This window comes from Hyalella azteca, unplaced genomic scaffold (genome assembly GCF_000764305.2).
Source record: "Hyalella azteca isolate HAZT.00-mixed unplaced genomic scaffold, Hazt_2.0.2 contig9543, whole genome shotgun sequence".
Classification (NCBI taxonomy): Eukaryota; Metazoa; Arthropoda; class Malacostraca; order Amphipoda; family Hyalellidae; genus Hyalella; species Hyalella azteca.
Genome location: NW_025939612.1, coordinates 2814 through 25124, shown reverse-complemented (window position 1 = coordinate 25124; position 22311 = coordinate 2814). Strand labels below are relative to the sequence as shown.

General features: G+C 42.8%; 2 protein-coding genes across 2 annotated transcripts; both read right to left on the bottom strand.

The window, feature by feature from the left end:
- Positions 1 to 6756: 6756 nt before the first annotated feature.
- LOC108681970 lies at positions 6757 to 9771 on the bottom strand. The gene is made up of 3 exons (XM_018171055.2): positions 8611 to 9771; positions 8144 to 8275; positions 6757 to 7754 (listed from the first exon to the last, which is right to left on the bottom strand). The coding sequence occupies exons 1-3, from the start codon at positions 9328 to 9330 to the stop codon at positions 7620 to 7622; spliced, it is 987 nt and encodes a 328-aa protein (XP_018026544.2). The 5' UTR covers positions 9331 to 9771; the 3' UTR covers positions 6757 to 7619.
- A 3922-nt stretch (positions 9772 to 13693) lies between these two features.
- LOC125178395 lies at positions 13694 to 17321 on the bottom strand (the record flags this gene model as incomplete). The annotated part of the gene is made up of 1 exon (XM_047882042.1): positions 13694 to 17321. A coding segment is annotated over one exon (3392 nt), but the record flags the coding sequence as incomplete, so codon positions are not given.
- Between the last annotated feature and the right edge of the window lie 4990 nt (positions 17322 to 22311).

The following is a 22311-nucleotide window of genomic DNA, read 5'->3' as shown; positions in this document are numbered from 1 at the left end:
TCTTTGGTACTTGCATTTGAATACTCATATTATCTCTCGGGGGTGCTAGGAGGGTAAAAGTTTTATATTTTTGTTTATAACTCCGGTAAAAACCGAACGATTTTTTTCAAACCTACACCATTTTTTGAAGTGATATTGGTGTATGTTTTATGCAGTTTCTCGTTGGTTTGTGCTGAGGTAACGGAGTTACTCATAATAATCGTTCGTTTTTATGCTTTATTTCCTGGCTATCTTCTATAATTTATGTAAAAGGACTGCTCACAGAATTATTTATAGCTTATTTCATAGGAATTATTGACTAATGACCACACAACATTATACCGTATAACCAACGACAGCCACGCTAACAAGAGGTGGAATATATTGTTTAGATTTACTTTTTTGCATCATGATCAGTTATAGACGACACAAGTTAGGACTGCAGCTCGAGTGCACCGTGATGAACCTGCAACAATCGATCAGCGTCAGTCTGGCTAAAGTCTAAACAATTTCCTAGATTCATTACACAGCTTTTGCTTATTAGTATGACACTCGCAATCTTATACATTTATAAGCATGTTAAGCGTGGGAGTGGAAGGGCGATAATTTCGGAATTTTGTGACCGGAATTATAATATTGTATGAAATTAGCGCCGACATGCATTCAAGTGTCGTCAATAAAGCAATGTAGTCACGCGCATGCAATCCGTTATGCCTGGATGCGTTCCACATGCAACAGAAGACAGTATAGTATAGTATCTTCGGCATTAAATAAATAGGCCTGGATAGGCCTGTCGCCGAGACAGAAGAAAACCACACTTACAATGTGGACACTTGGCCTCCTACGCATAAATGATGAGCCGCTTGTCTACTGTCTTTGCCTAACTAATATTTTTTTATGACTTTTTGTGTATTAAAAAGTAAAAAATGCCTATTACAAGGCGACAGGTTAATACGCAGAAAAATATAGGGTACTACATTAAAGATCTGAAATTTGAAATGTCTCTCTATATTAATTAACGTCAGGAAACATATGTTCAACATGAAGCTTTATGTATTCGATAAGTTCATGCATAATCGTACCTATGTACATTCCACCTCTGGCACCAATACGGAAGCCGCTGACCGGTAAGGAAAATGATAAGAAATAGAAGGTCATTCCGGGGCTCACGGTGATGATTCTTGTGGTGCATTGAGAAAAATTGGCGGTCAAGAGAACAAGAAGAGAATCGCTAGAGAGTACAAGGAAAGTCCGGAAAGATACAAAGGGTGCAAATGGTTGTAAGGGTCAGAGATTTGACAGGTCGAGCGATCTTGACTCGGAGCATGTATATTCCGCTCAGTAATTGGAAATTGGATTCCGTAACCTGGCAGTTGTGGTTCATGTTGCTTGAATTAAATGGAGAATTTTTTACTATTACAATAAATGCAAAAAATGTATGCAACAGAGAAAATCAATAGACGTTTTCGATAACTGAGGTAAGCTGGTCGTTTCAAAAGTTCAAACGAGTAAGGAAATTAACTAAATGCACCAAAACTCGAAAAAAAAAACAATTGATAAACGAACTCCATGAAATCAACAGCGAAGGAGTAAATCTGAAGTTAGAAAATAAATGGAATAAAATGAAAGAATGACCATGAGAAGTGATGGATTTACGGCCCTGCCACACGGGTCGTCTGACAGGCTGCGTCCGGCGCGTTGCTTCACTGATCTAAAAAAAAATTCCGTGCGTCCGCCATCAAGGTCAAACATCTCTTCCTTCATCTCGAAATCTTTCTCAGTTTAACACAAACAACAATTTATTTCTGTACAAGAATATCTACAAGCACGACGTGTATTGGTCATCGCCAAAATTTTATCTGTATAACCATTCCAGTATCTCATTGAATAGTATTGTACTGTATTTAAATTGTATTGTACACGATTAATAATTCGCGAAGCATTTTATTATTAATTAATAAAACTAACTAACTAACTAAAAATTACTAATTTCCGAAGCATTTTTATTATTTCATGTATTAAACCCAAGAATTTGGTCATGAACATGAAGCGTCGAGCCAAATCTTCGCAAAGCCTACGACGCGTCCACGGGAGGCAGGGTAAGCCTGCCTGCTCAGCTCTTCCGTCAACAGGTTTTAAGTGTCCCGCTTAACCTCGAACTTCCTTAGCACCGACATATTTTCCTGAGTAATCTCGCTTTAATCTGAAGTGAAAACCATGCGCAATATTCAATGCAGATTTCGTGTTCAGCCCGCCATTACCGATTCAATGATTTTGCTTGAATGGCCTTTTTTATCGGTTCGATGATTTCTTGATAAGAGCACCATTACCGATTCAATGATTTTGCTCGAATAGCCTTATTTTATCTCTTCGATGATTTCTCGATAAGAGCATTTTGGATTTGGTCCTCTTTTGGATTTTGTAGGCACAGGGAAAACTTCATGAAACTGGTAACTCAAATCGATGACGTGTTGCAATGATGTGAAGGTCTCAAAGTATATTAAGTACTTGTTAAATGATCAGTAGGTATTTGTCTCGTTTCTTATCTATTTCTCATGTTTTCGCTCTGATAAATTCTCTGTCCGTTGAACCCCTAATATCTTCCGTTCTCCCTGTTTCCATCATCTTATTACTTAAATTCAAGGAACTTAAGCCGGTTGCAGTCTCACTTGGAGGCTTCGAAATAGTGAGACATTATTTCCCATTAGGAGATAGAGATTTCCCATTGTCCCTACGGAGGGACACATAGTATCGTGAAAATAGAACGTTAAGCTATAACTTTAACAGATAAGGCTTTTAATATTGTTCATTTGTAGACTGACATGGGCAATAAATTTCGCGGCATACTATGGAATTACAAATCCGAGTACTCCATAATATAATTAAAGTACGTTTTACCGTTCGGTTTAATCCCTAGAGAACAGCCTCAACCGATAAAAACATAATAAGAACGAATATACGCATTTCATTCCATTAGAACAAAGTGAACTTGAGTTCAGAGCAAGCCGACCAACGAACGAAAATTTAAATCAAGATCAAAAAAGTAAGTCAAAGGTCCCCGAGTTGAACCAAAACTGACGATGGATGTAACTTAATGCTCTATTTTTCCATGATGAGAAATGCCACGCTACGTCATCGTTATGTAGAAAATGTAAAAATTCAGCAACGTAAGGCCGATAATTTTCTACGTGGAAAAGAATGTTACGGATTTATGTTACGCAACCGCGGTGCGACGATGAAGCCGTTGCGAGGTCACTGAAGAAGATGTCTCGGCACGGCCGTGTGAATGCGACCTGGGCCCATGCTTTCAAAAAAAGTTAAGAGATCGTAAGTTCATCCGCCAATAATTGACGGCCTTTCAAGCCAAATCCACCAATCATAGACAAGAAAATAGAGCGTAAGTACTTACGTTCACTTAGCGAGTTTTGAAAGGCGAGCGCGCACCGAGACTCTGACCAAGTTTAATTAGCAGGAGCGGCAGAAACTGCATCAAATCAATGCAGTTCAGGAACTTTAAGCAACACATGTGCTTGTTATTGCAGACAAAGTTGAGTGTAAGGGCATACGTGCGCCTTACTCGAAGAGATGTGTTATTCCACTACAGTAGTAGTGGCAGAAAGTAGTGGTGAAAGTAGTTTCTCATAGCATTTCAGTAATAAATTCGGTTCACGTGAAACCTTGGTGTAAGTATGATAGGATAATATAGACCCCCTCTTTTTTGTTATAGCTCATTTATTGCTTGGTTTACTTCATTATATGAAATAGATCCTACTTTGCCCATGCTTCACAATCCATATTTATTCAGCTTGCTTTTTCCAACAGGTCAGACACATACGGTAGCACCTTCATTCCCACAAGTTCTCACTTTGTTTCGTGTCTTTTGTCATTTTCTTTAAATTTGTTATTGTTATAGTTACGCGTTTGCATTTCTACCGTTAAGAAATTGGATTCTGGATTAAATTTCATTATTAAATTTTTAGTGTTAATCCAGCATACCACCCCAGTTAATTGAAAAAAAAAACATGCTTCCGTGACATTGAGCCAGTTTATGGGATTGAGCTACTTGGCACCAAATAAAAACGGTCAAAAAATTAGTGATTATGATTCTCGAAATCAGTGAACATTATTGAAGTCCTGGCTCACTGTTACAATCAAAGGATATAATTAACTTGTAATGGAAAAAAAAATACCCACTAGAGCCAAATCGTTATTTGATAGTCTAAGATTCGTCCAACAACGCATAAGAAAGCTTAACAGCAGCTATACCAGCACCAGCAGCAGTGTCGCAGAATGACACCAGCAGCACCAGCAGCAGTGTCGCAGTATGACACCAGCAGCACCAGCAGCAGTGTCGCAGAATGACACCAGCAGCACCAGCAGCAGTGTCGCAGTATGACACCAGCAGCAGTGTCGCAGTATGACACCAGCAGCACCAGCAACAGTGTCACAGGTTGGGACAACAAATGAAACTAGTCATTTAAATCCCAATGAATGACAATTTTCATCTGTTGCGATGCGAGAAAAAACGTCACTAGAATCGCGGAAAGAAAACCATGATTGAGCAAAGCTGCACGATAGCATCAAATTTTATACACATTTGTCAAGTTTAAAAGTTTAATTTGTTTTAATTTGTTTGAAAATTTGTTTCACATTTACAAGTTTATGCATGCTTGGACGTGTGTGAAGCCTAGCTTCAACTAATATAAAAGGATTTTGCGTGCACGTATGTACGATATTTGTATCGTGGATATAACCTGGACCTGAAATTTCACGGATTAGTTGAAAAATAGGAAAGGATTGGAAGAAAAGAAAGGAAGAATCGCTTCAAGAATTCAAACTTGATTTTGATGTTTTTACATGTGAACTAAAATTCAAATATTATATTATTTATACTTTGAACCAAGAGTAAAATGGGAGTCCTATCTTCTATGAAGAGGTCTTCATTTAATTATTACACGCAAGATATTTTTTTTTATAACTACCGGGATAGGGATAACGAGACTGGCAGAATTTAGGATAACAGGATTTCAAAATTTCATGAACTATCAAGCCCGTGCTACGCCGGGGTAACCTAGTAATAATATTTTTTTACCTTACCTTAACCACTGGACAGGGTGGCCCAGTGGTTACAGTTCAGAGTACCAAGATTGGCGCAGAGAGGTGCGGGTTCGATCCCAGCTCTGTGCGCCAGTTTCTGGTCAGAATCGGCGAGGAGGCCGGGCGGTTAAGCGCAGCAGAATTGTAGCAGTGAGTTGCGAGTTCGAGACCACAAAATGCTGTGAATGTTCTGCGATGTTAAGAATCGGCGACAGGCCTACGGCCTAATAAACGCTGAAACCGCTATTATTATTATTATATCGGAAACGCATTAGTTGTAATCGCATCAACTTCCAGGAACGAGTGCGGGCGAGCGGTCATCGGCACAAGTAAGTAAGTTATGGTTAAGTTGCAGCTCTCGTTTGCTGTAGGAAACACACGGTCGAAACAATACTAGATAGCAATAATAAAGGTAAGAGATTTAATATTAGGAACTTATTATTATTATTTTGCTTTCGGTACGGCCCATTCGATAAATAAATTTTAAAACGACGCCTTCAATGGCCTCTGACCCTTGATTGCGCAGTAAAACCTATTTAATTACACTTACAAAAATTATGAATATTACTGACATATTATAAACATTATTAAAAAATGTGCTATAAAATTTTTTAGTTCCGAAGCTTCTGCCGTGTGATTATGAAAGAATGAAATAAAACATTATTAAAAAACGTTGTGCTATAACATTTTTTAGTTCCGAAGCGTCTGCCGTGTGATTATGAAAGAATGAAAAATAACTATTCCAACATATGTCTATATATTCCATGGCTTGCCCATACACTATAAAAGCTGCATTTGTTTTAATGCGTCGCAGCAGTCCAGTCCCTATGTGAGTTCACAGGGAATTTGATCCGCAGTGTTGAGCCGAGCGAGGCGACCTGTCAATAAACATTTCCTGGTGAAAAATGCGAACTTTTGTCGATGGGAGGCGGTGGTATGCTAGGTGGTATGCTGCAGGTGGTATGCTGCAGGTGGTATGCTGCAGGTAGTATGCTGTAGGTGGTATGCTGCAGGTGGTATGCTGTAGGTGGTATGCTACAGGTGGTATGCTGCAGGTGGTATGCTGCAGGTGGTGCTGCAGGTGGTATGCTGCAGGTGGTGTTGTGCTTCAGGTGGTATTATTTCCTGAAATTATATTATAGAATTTTTGTAAACAATCGTCCTTATGTTGATAAAATATGTGTAATAATTTCAGACAATGAATATTGCCGGGTCATGAGTTTCCGATGATGATTCATGTTTGTAATGGTAAACGTCCAGCTTTATTCGGACGCAGGATGACCGCGTGGTTAAACTGCCGAGCACCAAAATTGGAACAGCGAGTTGTGGGTTCGATAACTGCGAAAAAATGTGGTCGAATTCGGAGAGGTGGCAGTGTGGAACAGTGAGTCGAGTGTTCGAGACCCTCGACAAGCTATGAAAATTCTGCGATGTTCAGAATCGGCGACAGGCCAAATGATCTAATCTACCACGCTAATACCGCCATTATCATTTTAATTATTTCTTTTATCCAACACCTACGACTCATCGCTGCGTCACTCATATATGCGTCCAAAGCCTGTACGGCATTCTTAGACATCAATATTTTCTTGCACTCCATTTTCCTCTCTGTTCATGTTTTCTCCTTGACATTTCAGTTCATTTCAAATTAACAGAACACAAACATTATTTACTTCAACAATATTGCTTCATACAATCAGATGATGTCAAACAAGGCAATGCATTTATGTTCGAGTATATTCTCTTCGAAAGCGCGCTAACTTTATGTTTAATGATGCAAACTTTCTTGATTGACACTTGTATTATAAAGTTAACTTAGAACAATTTCCTTAAAAATATTTAATCATGTAAAAACAAAACTGTTATTCATCGTTATCTTCCCCACACTCAAACGGTCCCGGCGGCGAAGACTTACAAAAGTTTATCTGAATTATTGCTGGGGGAGTTTTGCAGGAGCAAAAAGTACGATTGTAGCAGATGCTCGAAATAGAAATGAAGTCTTGCGGGAAAACTGCCCTATTTAAAGAAATTGCATGTGATAAATACTACGAATTAAACTAATTATCCCACGTACGAATTTACAAGTAAGACATAGTTCCAAAAATGATAATGATTCAAACTTTACTATCAGAATGAACGAATACCCGAATTCAGATAGCGTTTTTTTAAAGCAGAAATTGTTAAAGAGTAATTGTGACTTTGTTTTCTAGTTTATGAGCAAATAGCAGCAAGACCAGTACCATACAATAGTTTACTCGTGTATTGGTTATACCCTAGAGAGTGGAAGGAGTGTCATTCATTGTTGAGGACATTCTGACACGGCTTTCAGCTATCATTCGCATTCAAAATCTCTTAACTGGGGTCATTTATTAAATTATGCGCCTTCAACTTATCATAACAGAGCTTAGGATGATCACACTAACAATTAATACGAGATCTAGAAGCTACATTAATCGCTGGGCAGCGCGGACGAGCGCTTTTTCCCAGTGAAAATTTACAGACGCGGCAGCTTCTGATTTGGATTACCAGAAGCTGGGGCGACTCTAAATTTTGTTAGGGCTGTCGCCGCGCTGGAGCTGCCGTGGGCGGCGCTTGACCAGCGGCTGGGACTGGCGGTCGGGGCGTCGGCGCTCGCGCGCCTTGCCCACGTCCAGCGCCTGTCGCGACCACGTCGCTTGCTGCGCACAAAAACATAACAGCGTGAACGCATAACGTTAATGCTAATTAACATAACGTTAATGCTAATTAAACTGTTCAGTATTATTAACAATAATACTTTGAAGCAACCACGAGTCTACGGGAGGCTCTTACATCTGATCAGTGGCGAGGGACCAAGTGCAAACAGCAAAACTTTGCCCCTACCATGAATTAGTTTGCTTATTGACGAGGTTAAGCTCCTATACTTCCAGAAATTAGAAAACTGTTTTATATCCAGCCGGCATCGAACGTTCGACAAGTTGCTCAGTAGCCAACATAGTAACTTAACTGGTATAAAGTAGTTCTCAGGTGTACATGGGTCTACTTGAAGAACTGACGTAGCAATAATACAAATAACAAATTTATTCACCTCTTCGGCCGTCATCTTCCTCCACGTGTGCACAATGCGAGCAGAAACAGCAGATGACGGTTGATCCGGGAACTGAGCAGCAACATCAGGCCGGACGGCGCGGCTGTAGCGCACGAACGCTTTGGGCGACCTCTTGGTGAACGCCGGGGTGCGAGAAATAAACCATTGTAGCAAAGCCAAAATTTTAGAACAGGACCCTACCGTCATTCAGAGTTCTAATTTTTGAATTGTGAAAGAAAAGTCTTACATTTTTACTTGCATCAGTTAGATTTTTGTACTAAAAATCTAATTTTTAAATTGTGGAAGAACAGATCGGCAGTCATACATTTTTACTTGCATCAGTTAGATATTTTGTACTAAAAATCATTTTGTTACAGAAAAAATACCTTTATTTACCGAGAACGCCATTTTCTAAACGTGTTAAATAAAATCGATCGTAGCAATAAAATTATATATTTACGGCTCACCTGGAGATCAGGCCTGGTGATCTTTTTGTTGGCTCCCCTGAGGTAGAAGTGGTCCACGCCAGCAGGGCTCCTACGATTCCTTGGAGTCGCTCCTGCGGCTTCTCCGGTGCTGCTCGACGCGCCCAGGTTCACGGTGTTGACCACCAGGAACTCGCGACGAACGTTACTCGTGACGTCAACATCAGCGTTCGTCGCCACGCAATTTTTGGCTGATTTTTTATCGTTAAATCCCAGTTCAAAACGTCCTCCTGGAGACGACGCCAGTGGTTTGGAAGGTGAATCTTGTACTGATCCCTCAATTTCAGACATCTCGTTCACGGCAGGAGCCAAATATAACTCTGGTTTCAGTTTTGAACCTGATTGATGTATCACCGGATAGGATTTTTTCACTGAAACTTTTAGTTTGTTTAAGTAGATGAGGTCGGACAAAGTGGAAGTGCGATGTTGACGAGCGGGAGAGGTTTTATATTCTGAACTCAGATTACGCAAGTCAGTTTCGACCTGGACCTCACCTACTCGAGGGATGGATGGCAATTCAAGGGATGAAGCTTGACAAGCATCTTCCTGTGAGTTATCCATGTCTGATGATGAATTTCCCTTAGGTCTTGATAAAGGCAAGTTACAAGCAGGCTCATGAGTAAAAGTTGTTTTTGTTTGCAACTGTTGGTGAACTATCACTGCAGTGTCCTGAACAGAGGCGGTCTTACCTCCAATGTGCATACTGGTACTGCATTCAGTTGAAGTTAATTGATCAGCAGTGTGTTCCACCCCCGAGGTACAGATCTCTCCTTTATCGACTACTCTCCAAGTTGAAAAACTCGAAGCCTTGTCGGGCCCGCTCACGGTGCGCCGTCTATAATCATCGTTGAATGTTTGTGGGAATTCAGTATCAGAGGATTTTTGCTGAGATCTTGTATAGTAACGCTCAGAGGGCGTTTTGATTCCATCAAAACTTTGTGGTTCTTCGGGATGAGCTACTGAACTGGAGTGAGAGATGGCCGGTCCTGCAGGGCACGGCTCGGGAGACGGACAGTCCCAGTCCGTGGCGAGAGCTGAAGTGAAAAAATCGTCTGGTACTCAACATTTACTACGTTAAAATTAAAAAATGTTCATCTGAAATTACGCAAAGAAAGTTTCAATAGAACAGTAATGATATGTTAGAAAAATTTTAAACGCCTTGGTTCGTGCATTTATGATCCAACATACAACTCTAGAAGAATCCGTTAAGTTTATCTCGTGGCGGTAGAGTGGTTAAGAGCACCAAATTTTAAGCAGCAAGTTGAGAGTTCGAGACATACAAATGGCCGTGCATATTCAGGTCAAAATCGACAACGCGGATGGGTGGTAAACAATCGGCTACGGACAAAGATGGCTTGTTCAAAGCTGACAACAACATTTTATTATTAACTTTTTATTATTGTTTTTTCAACCGGATTATTCTAGTAGTTTGGTCGCAAAGTAAATCCACCGAAGTCAAGTTAATTTACATTTATTTCGTAAAAAATATTCTTGTAAATTTGGAGTAAAGATGGTGATTCCGGCTCATTATAGGATAGGGGAAGAGGCTTCCTAATCACTTTATAAATGTTTGGCTCGTGGCATTTTTTTTATAGTTGGGGTTAAGACTTGTGGCGACAAATGCGCCCACCAGCCTGTTCTCTGTCAGAATCTCGTGGCATGAACGGCATCATTGCCTGCTATAGTTAAGGCGCGTTGCTTGACCTATTGTATATAGGATAGGGTTGTTTCGCCTGGGTTCGCGAATTGTTAACGTTAGGTAGAAGTTTCACACTCAACTGGTTGACTTGCTAAATTGATCAACTTGTTGTTCCCGTTGCGTTAACGTTAATTTATTACTTATTAAAATAATTTTACTTAATTATTACTATTTCCCTTTATTTTGTTAAAGTAATTATACCTGCGCATGCTCCTCAGTTTCTAGACATTTCTCCGTTCCATTAATTGCACCACTTTTACATTACTTATTACTTATACATTTACTAAGTTTTAGTAATTTGATTTTCAATAGATAACTTCAACCATCAGTGATTAGTCTTTCATTGCCTCTGCCCTACCACCAATGCAGTTGCTAGCGAGACACTTGCGGTTCCAGTAATATGATCGACCTTGCCTGCCTGTGCGCTAGCAACATTTTTAGAATGTTTGTGCAATGCCCACCGATTATACGCTCACGAGAGTACGGCTCTTGTTTCCTCCGTAATAACCTCCGTAAGTACTTATTACCATTTCAAGACTAGTTTGACAATTATATGTCGAGGAAAGGGTCAACCGAGGTCTGTTTCCTCAAGAGTCTCCGAACTGGATTGACTCAATTTAAAGAGGCACTATTTTTCAATGAACTTTAATATGGAGTCGACATTTCGGCTGGAGACCGACGGCCACAGCATTGCGACGCTCCGATGGGTTACCGGCTCGCGCCTCCGCTAACCGAGCATCTCTGTTGCTCAGAGGACTTGGCGGTGCACAAGTGAAGAACTGATGTGCAGTTATGCCGTTATTTGGGTGGCCTACAGTCATTTATTGTGTTGAGACATATTTAAAGGAAAATAATCTATTTCAATGCCAGGAAAATCAATAGCAACATTCGTACGATGGAAGCACACTTAAAAGCCTTTGTTTAATGTGGTTCTGAAGACATTTCGCTGAATGTTTTAGCGTACAACGCAAACCTGAGGCGACTTGAGATACTTGAGGCGCCAGCAATGTTGCAGCGACTTTAAAGTTGGCGAAAAAACGTAATCGATGAATCTCACTGCCATGGGTTCATAGCACAAATTATTTGTGATATTCGTCGCCGATGATGCCCAGTGACCCAGAAGGGAATTAAATTCTACATTGAAGTATCAATATATTGTGAACGCAAACGCTTGCCTTAAAACAGAAGAGTTTGAACAGCTATACACGACCCGAGCCTGCATCTCACAGGAACTTCGTGTTCCGTCATCTACGATCGTGGATGAGGTATGGACATGGCAGTCTGGACCCGGACATGGCAGTCTGGACCCGGACATGGCAGTCTGGAGCCGGACATGGCAGTCTGGACCCGGACATGGCAGTCTGGACCCGGACATTGCAGTCTGGAACCGGACATGGCATTTTGGACCCGGACATGGCAGTCTGGAACCGGACATGGCAGTCTGGACCCAGACATGGCAGTCAGGACCCAGACATGGCAGTCTGGACCCGGACATGGCAGTCTGGACCCGGACATGGCAGTCTGGACCCGGACATGGCAGTCTGGACCCGGACATGGCAGTCTGGACCCAGACATTGGCAGTCTGGACCCGGACAAGGCAGTCTGGACCCGGACATGGCAGTCTGGACCCGGACATGGCAGTCTGGACCCGGACATGGCAGTCTGGACCCGGACATGGCAGTTTGGACCCGGACATGGCAGTCTGGACCCAGACATGGCAGCCTGGACCCGGACATGGCAGTCTGGACCAGGACATGGCAGTCTGGACCCGGACATGGCAGTCTGGACCCGGACATGGCAGTCTGGACCCGGACATGGCAGTCTGGGACTGTCCCGCGCTGCTCGTAGAGGCGGCACGCGAAGTGGCAATGCAGAAATTTAATAGATATGCAGGAGACGCGAGCTACTTGCGGGCATCGGCCACAAACATAAAATGTTGTACAATTTGATCTAAAATTATATATCATATGAATTTAGGTAACAAGCATACGGCACAAACACAAAAATATTGCACCGAATAATATCACTAGTCGAACTGAATGCACTTTTTTTATATATTGACCCAAAAATTAAGTATTACTATAAATTATAATGGTTAATTTTCCAAATTTTCAATCAACACAAAGTTGCCTCTGACAGAGAACTGTTTTAATGTAACAGGAATGGGTAAACAATTTCATAGTATAACGGACAGAAAAATACGAGTGATTATGTACACGAGAACGGAAGACAACGACTAACATGACTTGCAATGAAGACTTCGATAGCCAGTCCACCCGAGCACGATGGAGACTGTGAATTATTTAGCAAGAGACGTGAACGCAATTATGCGTAAGCAGGAACATCTGGGGATCCCAACACACAATTATGCGTGAGCAGGAATATCTGGGGATCCCAACACACAATTATGCGTGAGCAGGAACATCTGGGGATCACAACCCTATTTTCACCGGACGAACAAGCGTTCCAAAAACGTATTGACTTTGATCAGAAACTTTCATGAGCGAAATTTAAGACGACTTTCACTGATATAATAGAAAAACATGTACGGACAATGGAGTACCGAAGTGCTATCAGGACGCTTGTAGACTCGTGCTTCCCACGCAAGAATGTCAGAGATTAGGACGTGTTAAAGATCAGGGGCCATAATTTCAAAACTCGCTAAGTGAACGTAAGTACTTACGCTCAATTTTCTTATCTATGATTGGTGAATTTTGCTTGAAAGGCCATCAATGATTGGCTGATGAACTTAGGATCTCTTATCTTTTTTTGAAAGTATAGGCCCAGGAGCCTTACTTTCAAAACTCGCTAAGTGAACGTAAGTACTTACGCACTATTTTCTTGTCTATGATTGGTAGATTTAGCTTGAAAGGCCGTCAATGATTGGCTGATGAACTTACGATCTCTCAACTTTTTTTTTAAATTATAGGCCCAGTAAGTTATGTATCAGAAAGATGCCACGCAAGACGGCTCATCATGAGTCAGCAATAATTATGTGCTAGTCATTCAGGCACATCAAAGTCATTTTGTTCTCAGTGTTTAGTTTTCTTGCATATAACTAAACCGAAGTTGAGCTCACTCCTAGCGAGCACCGAATGTACACGGTACATAAATAAATAAAAGCATTAAATTATTTACAGGTAGAATAGAAGAGTTCACATTAACTACGCAGGAATACAGGTATGTCGAGCCAGCTTCTTCACCAGCATGACAGTACAAATCGTAGCGCTGTGTTGTGCTACCTTTCAATGACAAACCAAGCTGCCATTATTCACATTGATCCTTATTTTAATTTATTCGCTGCATATAATTATCACTAGTATTAACATCTATATTTCTATTGCATTTAGATTATTTTGTAACGTCTACACAGAGACGTTCATTTCGCTGACAAGAAAGAAAATACGGCGATCGAATGCCTCATGATTGGCTTCAAAATACTATGCGAAATAAATAATTTGGCACCCAATATTTAATTATTTTGTAATTGATAAATTTTATTCTTTTTAATTATTTTAAGTGAACGCACGCGTCCTGTGAGGCGGCATGAGCCTGAGCAGCATCGAGTGGTCGGTTCAAGTACAAGGGGAGACGCAGGTATTTTAGTACTGGCCGAGGAAGTGGTAGCCGTAGTAGCCTGACGGGAATGTGTACGGAGCGTAGTTGTACTCAGAGGTGCGTGCAGCGGCAGCTACAGCAGCAGCTGCAGCACTAGAGCTTGCAGCTGCAGCTGAGGCAACAGATGCGCTGCCTCCTCCATCACCCATCCTGCCGACCAGCTGATCGCCTGCCATAGCTCGCCCTGCCAGCTGTGGTGCCAGCTGATCAGGTGCCATCCTGGCCTGCAGCTGGTGGTGGTGATGATGGTGATGGTCGTAGCTGCCATAGCCAAGAGGTTCCTCGGATTTGTACCCAAGGACCCCAGCCGCAGCTGCTGCAGCTGCCGCGTCGCCTTTACTGGCGGCGGCGAGGGAGAGGGAGGGAGGTCCTGCGGGCGCAGGGTGGTGGTGGTGATGATGATGGTGAGGGTGGTGGTGAGCAGCAGCGGAGTTATGGTCCATAGCACCAGCTGAGCGGCTGAGGTGGAACGCCTCCATGGGTAACTGAGGAGGTAAATTAGAAGCAGACTGACCGGCGACACTAACACCGCACTTCAAGATGGCCGCCGCGGCGCCTTGTAGTAGCCCCGGACTCGTTAAGAACCCTCCGGAACACGGACCTCCTGCAGAGGGCAAACCTTCACCAGTAGCTCCTCCCCCCACCACGCGCCCCATGAGGCTGCTCCCTCCCACAGGGTCCATGATAGGCCCCGGGCCTCCTTCGGTGCCCAGTAAGGGGTTGGGATCTTCCTCCTCCGTGGTGTTGGTCTCGACGTCGGCCTCTTCGAAGTAAGAGGCCTCATCCGCCATGGCAGGGGCATTCGAGCGCTCAGGCATCTCAGCCTTGCTGATGTTATGATAATTGTTATTATTAGCATTGTTGTTGTTGTTGTTGACAGACTCCCCGGCATTGTTATTACTGATCGCCCTGGAGAACTTGAGGTTGTTGTTACCTTTAAAGGTTGCCAGCCAGCCATTAGAGGCTTTGAAGTCGTGGTAGCCGAGCTGAGGAGCGATCTGGAGGGCCTTAGCCCTGAGCATGCCCGTGGTGATCTTGGTGCCGGCTGCGATGTGACGGTACCACTTGATAAGATGTTCGTTGAGCAGCGCGTACTCGCTCCTGCGTTGGCGTTTGGCCGTGAGTTTGTCGCCCCGAAGAAGGTTGCTGCGGTACAAGGATAAAATGTCCTCGCGTTTCTTGATGATGCCGCTCACTTGTGTCTTGCCTATGTTGTGCAGGTGCGCTATTTGACGCTGAGATTTGCCGTCAAGAAATGCCTCGATGACCTTCACTTTTTCATGCAGCATCAGGGTTGTGCGCGTCTGCTTTTCCTTCTCTTTGTACGGAGGCATGGAGTAGAGGACCATCGGGCTAATACTTGGAGTTTTCGCACGACCAATTTTAAATGAAGAATCCTTGCTGCTGCAAAATTCGTCGGCCTGGGATCGCACAACAGAACAAGTCTTTAAGTTTGCTTCAGGACCAACTGAGCGATTTTCTTTATCCATAGCGGTCTTGCCGAAGGTCGTGAGGTCGCTGAGCTCAGAGTTCGTACCGACATCGATGTTTTTGGACGACGCTGCGTCGCCGGCGTCCGCGCAGTCCACGTCAGAAACGCTCACCTGCACGCAGTCTACAGTGTCAACGTTCAGAGGATCGCAGTCCACCTGCAGGTCGTCCAAAGCATCTTCATTAGTCACCATTTCTTCAGTGCAAAGTTCTGCCCTGTGATCTCTCTGAATAGAGGCCGAATTTTTCTTCTGCTTATCGAGAGACCGAGTCAGAGGTCGATGACTTTTCAAACCCGAGAAAAGAAGCTTTTTCTCGCGGGCAAGCCATTTGCGACGTTCTTCAATTCGCTTCATTTTTGCTCGCCGTCTGAGCCGACGATTATTTTTGGACCGTGACACAGAAACCGAAGCTTGGCACGTAAGCTCAGAGTCTTCGCTTGCGCTGCTGCTGCTGCAACTGCCGTCCGCCACGACATCAAATTCGAGATCATGAGGCACAATATCAACACTTGCTGCAGAAACTGAAATTTCTTTCTCATCGGAACCCAAGACTTTCTTAGCCGCTTTAGAAGTTAAATTCACTAAAGGCTTAGATAAATCATCACCTGTACTTGCGGAATGGTTTTCTTTAGTCGTAAGAGAATCGACTCCGTGAGTGCAAAAATCTAGTTTCTTGTGAGTGACAGGAGCGTCAGCGACCGACTCCTGCACAAAACTGATGGACACCGGGCCATCTGGCCCGAATAAATGCACATCATTGGCCCCTGATAGAGCTGAACCAGTACCAGTGTTCGTAACCGACACAGAGTTGGCCCCAGAGATAACATCGGCTTGATTTACAGTAATAATTGCAGGCGCGGTTGACAGCTTCTCTTCGGCGTTACACGAGCCTCCTCTAACCATGCCAAGCAGAGGGGAACACGTGTTTCTATCTGCCAATTCTTCAATGCTAAACCTGAGTCGTTTGGACGGAGATGAATCCGTAACAGGTAGCGACTCTGCGCAGCCAGAGAGAATATCAACGTCATTACTGTTACTGTTGCTCATGTCCTCAGTGACAGCACAGAAATTATCAGCTTCGCTTTGTTGGGACTCACTCCGGTCACTGGCTTCCTCCCTGTTATGAAGAACGCGGCACGGCGCGAACAAAGCGCCGCTTGAGCTGCTGCTCCCGACGGTCACACCAAGACGAGACGAGGAGCAAGAGAGCGACGAGGAGTACGGAGGGAAAGGAGAATTTGAACTCAAGTACAATGGAGATGACGTGGAGAACGACAAAGCTGAACTCGCAAACAACGTAGACGACGAGTTTGAAAATGAGGTGCTCGCTCGTGGATTAGGAAGAGGATTATAAAGAGAACCGTCCGCCGGATTCTTCGAGGAGATGGCACAAGGAGGGTTAAAAAGTGAAGGTTGGCTGCTCTGAATATTAGGGCTCAACGATACTAAGGATATGCTAGCGTTGCCGCTCTTAGAGAGCGATGACAGGGAGGAAGGGTTGCTCAGGATGGAGCTGAATGTGTAGGTGGAGGCCTGGGCAGGCTGTGAGTCCGTTAGCGTTGACACGACGGAGGTCATTACAGGCGAGGAAACGGGCGATATCGACAAAGAGTCTGCAGATTCGTCGAGTTTTACTTGCGATAACAAAGAAGTGTTTCGTACAGCAGCACCTTTAGCAGAACTAACGGCTGGATCTTTGTGAGCAAGAGGAGTGAGAGGTGGCAGTAAACTGTCCTCCTTAGGACACAGGAGCTGTGCTGAGGCGGCAGAGCGGCTCGCTGGAGAGGCGCGAGACACGGCGGCCGCGGACGACGAGACGGACGCAGCAACTTCGTCTCCTTCCGTAGGCCAATCAATCCTCGCATAGGCGCTCTGCTTTATATCTGCAATGTACAAAAAGGAAACTCAGACTTATTATTTTAGAAGCAAAACAAGCGATCGTATTACCTATGCGGAGGGCAGATGGAGAATTGATAAGGATATGCTATTGATATCGTCTGATTCCTTCATGGACATTGCAGATACAAGCTACATGGCACTGATTTGTCGTCTTAGCGATTGACACATGGTGAAAAATGGCTATAGAGTTTAAAATGGTTTTATTTGGAAGCAAGTTTGATATTATCACACTTGAAAGTTTGGAGGCGACACCGAAACACCGCCCTAAGCGATAGCCTGCATATTAGTGGGGTCGCGCACTCGTAACCTAGAGCAAACTTCGGGGCGATCCTTTATCAAAGTAGACATAATGTCAGACTGGTTATACGTAACTCAGTTCAGCTGCTGAGTCACAATTATAGCATAAAAATAATTTTCCGCATAGGCTATAATATAGCATACAAATATATCATACAGATAAGTACAACTAGCATCGCTCGTCTCGACGCGTGCGCTAGATGGACGCTCGTCTCGACGCATGCGCTAGATGGACGCTCGTCTCGACGCGTGCGCTAGATGGACGCTTGTCTCGACGCGTGCGCTAGATGAACGCTCGTCTCGACGCGTGCGCTAGATGAACGCTTGTCTCGACGCGTGCGCTAGATGAACGCTTGTCTCGACGCGTGCGCTAGATGAACGCTGTCTCTTATACACATCTAGATGTGTATAAGAGACAGCAGCTGCATTAGCTGTCTTGCCTCAGCCAGCTGCATTAGCCGTCTTGCGTCAGCCAGCTGTATTAGCTGTCTTGTGACAGCCAGCTGCATTAGCTGTCTTGCGTCAGCCAGCAGCATTAGCTGTCTTGCGTCAGCCAGCAGAAGGTGTCACGTACCAGCTTTAATTTCCTTTCATGTACGTGACGCCAGCTGTCGTGGTTGAGATAACTACTGACTTCAGATTCTCTTGGTCACTCGCAGCAAAGATTAATTTTTTATTTACTGCCTAAATTAGTACAGTGTCGTAGAAGCTTACGTGCGCTGCATTACTTATTTTACAGCGCGTAGTATTGTTATGGCAGTCATTGCAGTGAGCCACGGCCGCGCGTGACGGTACTTTTTGCCCTGGACTTATCTCGGCAGGCGTTTGATAGCGGACCCAAATCTATAACCAACGCGTTTTAGCCGCACACAAAATACTACAAATGCATGTATATCTTGCATCGAACTACACGTAAAATAATAGTTAGGTTTTTAAGAACATTGTCGTACATTCGATTATTCAGGCTATTTGAGAGGAGGAGGTCATTTTCTCAATTTGCTATTCCCAATAGCACATGACGGTTATTGCACGACAGAAAAATTTGTGGACATTTACATTTCTATTACTGTACATCAATGACGGTTTCATCAGAAGCTGGCGTTACAGTCTCGCGGACGCGTTTCACAACACCAAGCTTTAGGTTGAACAAGCGATGAACGTTGTAAAATTTAAGGAAAAGGATTAAAATAATCGCTTTCATATTATTTCACAATTACAGTCCGTCACCTAAACATTCATACTTTGTCAGAGGTCATTTTGGTTTTAGTTTAGGATTTTTGCTTCTAACTTTTTGAAAACAATAAATAAGTTGGAACGTAGCAGGAAGAACTTTCATGGACAAACCATGTCCGAAGCTACAGCGTCGAGGTACGGAGTCGCCTATCCTCGCGGCCTGTTTCTAATTGAGTGAATTAAAAGATCTGATGAAATTTCGTATTAGATTCAGTCCATCAATACCGAGTAACAAACGAGAAATGCAAGAAAATCACGTAATCTCTGGATTAGATCGATTCCAAGTCGTCTAAAGAAGATTGAGTCATTTCAGGTCATTTTCAAGTCAGGTCATTTCGTTAATGAAATAGTGCGGTTAGCTCAATGTTGCAACTGCATGTATTCCAACGAGCTTCTGCATCCAACAGAGGTGGCGATCTGCACAACGTCAGCAATTCTCTTTGTGAACTATTACGCGAAAATGAAACGAAAATTCCGACGATGGACAACAAATTTTAGCTTCGAAATTAGCTTCATATTACTTAATCCGATAAAAATGCGTCACTGGCTTCTGAAATTTAATGGTCGAAGCTCGCAAGAGTTCTCTGGGCAGGCGTGAAACTTTCAGCTCTCCCTTGTACAGGGGCTGAAATTTAGCAGCGTTTCTTTATTGTTGGAATAAAAAATGAGCAAGATTGAGGCCTCGAGTCTGCCTAGCTGTAGGCCGTACATATAAGAGTGTGCTTCATCGAGCTCACCTCAAACTGGTCGGCTTTCCCTGAACACTTCGTCCGCTCAATATACACTGTAAACTCAGTGGCAAAACCAACCGGAGTAACAAATGCGCGCTTCTCATATTTTATAAAACTACATTTGATTTTCTTAAGTACATTTTTCCATATTTGACATTTAATGCAATAAAAAACAAGAGAGGAAGATTAATTTTTCCTATCCAAAAAACCTGTGTAGCAACTGTTCTCCGTGCTGATCGAAACAATGAAAATATAGATAACGTTTTTTAAATCATTAAAAAAACTTCATTTATCATGAATCTCATTAATTTTTCAAGGAAGATCTAGCGATGTTGCCTGCCCAATCAGCATTAAGCTAAGAATCTCTACAGGAGACGGAGTTCTCTAAGTAACACCGCGTGGACTGATTCGTATTTTATGACCCTGAAAGAAAACGCTGAATCCGGCGAAAAAAGATTTAAGCGCACGCCGAAGGCTACACGATCGCTGGCTCCATCGGCCGCTTGATCGGGCGGAAAGTGGAATGTTTGCACTCGGTATTTTCTCTGTGAAGGTTGACGCTCCTATGCTAGATGCCCCTTCATTTATTCTTCGTGTGTTACTTGGAATTAAACATATCGACGACCCTCAGTCAGTATCCCGATTTTTAACGACATGCACTTTATTCAAAATCACAGCGTTGACGTTTAGATATTATCAGGTCATACTCTGAACAGAACTTGGGTTAGCATAACCATTACCGTAACATTCACATGTTTCACGTTGATCAACGACGTAAAGCGAAAATTAGAAAAATAATTTAACTAGCACCTACGACCACTGCAGACCTCAAAATCACCGTAGAAAGTGAGACCACTGCGTAACTTAAATTAACAAGGGATTGCATGAACATGTCATATGCAATTAATTTGAACTTCTAAGGATGCATTCGACTGCCCAATCATATAGTCAGACTGGAGAATGTAAATACGAGACTGTAAATCTATCTCGTAGAAGGCAGATTTAGGAGCTTAAACATGCGGTGGTTTCAATCACAAGCTCTCGCAGATTGGAACAGCAACGTGGCAGCGAAGGACAATACGGTGGCTCTGCGGTGTAATTAATACGGCTAAAGAAAAGGACTCGGGCTTGTGATGTGTACACGGCAGGACTGCAGTGGTTATAGAGGAGCAGCATGAGGTAACCATGCGCAAATAGTTATTATGTATTTTTGGGGGGGCTCGAAAAAATAGTGTAATGGAAAGAATACAAAAATGCAATTCCTTGTTAGGAAGACTTCTATAAACGGTACAGATAACTTATTTTTCGAGTTTACATGCATTGCATAGGATATATGGGTTCATATTTGTCACCGAGAAACATGGCGTAGCGACACGACTAGATACACTGAAATCCAAGTCATTTTTCCTATAAATAGAGAAACAGCTTTATATATTGCCCGATGATTCTCAAAAAATACTGAAATCAGGTGATTGAAACAATAGAATTTTCCAACAATTCTCAGAAGGCGAATTAACGAAAGAAAGAGGACAAGACGGTCATCAGTTGGACGATTTCGTCCTGCTTAAAAAAATTGATAGCACGGTAAATTTGCATAGACTAAGAATTAAATTAACTTTAGCTTTACGTTTTTCCATTGATAACAAATGAAGTTAACATTTAAATTCTGGAGTTTATCATTTGCTCATCACACTGAATGGGTCATCCTGTGCAAATAGTGCCCCTAGTTCTCACCCACAGCATGAGCAGAGAACGGACGTAGTACTGATACGCCATTTTGCCAGACCAAACTGGGTCAGGATGACCCACTAAAAGGAAAACTGGGTTAGGATGACCCACTACCAAACTGGGTCAAGATGACCCACTAAAAGGAAAACTGGGTCAGGATGACCCACTAATTGGGTCAGGATGACCCACTAAAAGGAAAACTGGATCAGGATGACCCACCAACTGGGTCAGGATGACCCACTACCAAACTGGGTCAGGATGACCCACTACCAAACTGGGTCAGGATGACCCACTAAAAGACCAGTTCAGATTATAAGTGCATCATAAATAGTTTACTCAATTCCGATACCCTGAATTATACGGACCACAATAATTGCTGATCACATAAACGATTGCCAACTCCGCAGCTCGCGGCTTGCAATGTTGACACATTATTTTAAAATAAACTTGCTTGCATGGCTGGAAATACCAGGAAATCAGTGTGTCCAATTAGCTGCCGAAATCCAAGTTTAGTGAAAAACATTATTTCTTCATCGTTTGGATAATTTGAAGTAGGTGTTTTTCCCAGGCAGCAGAAGTTCAGGAAGAAACATTCTATTACCAATTTACTGCGTTTTGTAGTTCTAGTAACAGACTTCAGCTCACTATGTTTGATACTCAATTATAGAATAAATGAGAAATTGGGCCCATTTGGGGGCAACCGGTGTTACAGGGGCAGCAATTAGCAATTTAATAAAGGTAAAAAAATATGAAGTAACCGATTGAGTGCTTCTGGTAAAAAAACAGACCTACAGAAATGAAATAGACCCTTCATTCAATAGCGTACTTGATTAAATGGGAAAGAAGAAATCGGCGTTTACAAACAGAACTTTTCGGAAAAAACCTTAGGAATCACAAGACTTCAAGGCATCAAAAATCTGTATCTTTCTCGAGTACGAAATATGAATTAAGAACTTAATTAAAAATTAATTACATTAGAAGTACA

Excerpts from the sequence above, each read along its gene's own strand:
- LOC108681970 (XM_018171055.2), bottom strand. The coding sequence starts at position 9,330 with ATGCACATTGGAGGTAAGACCGCCTCTGTTCAGGACACTGCAGTGATA. Across the intron at positions 8,276-8,610 it reads TCACCAGGCCTGATCTCCAG|AGGTCGCCCAAAGCGTTCGT; the intron begins GTGAGCCGTAAA and ends GCGTTCACCAAG. Across the intron at positions 7,755-8,143 it reads GGAAGATGACGGCCGAAGAG|CAAGCGACGTGGTCGCGACA; the intron begins GTGAATAAATTT and ends TTTTGTGCGCAG.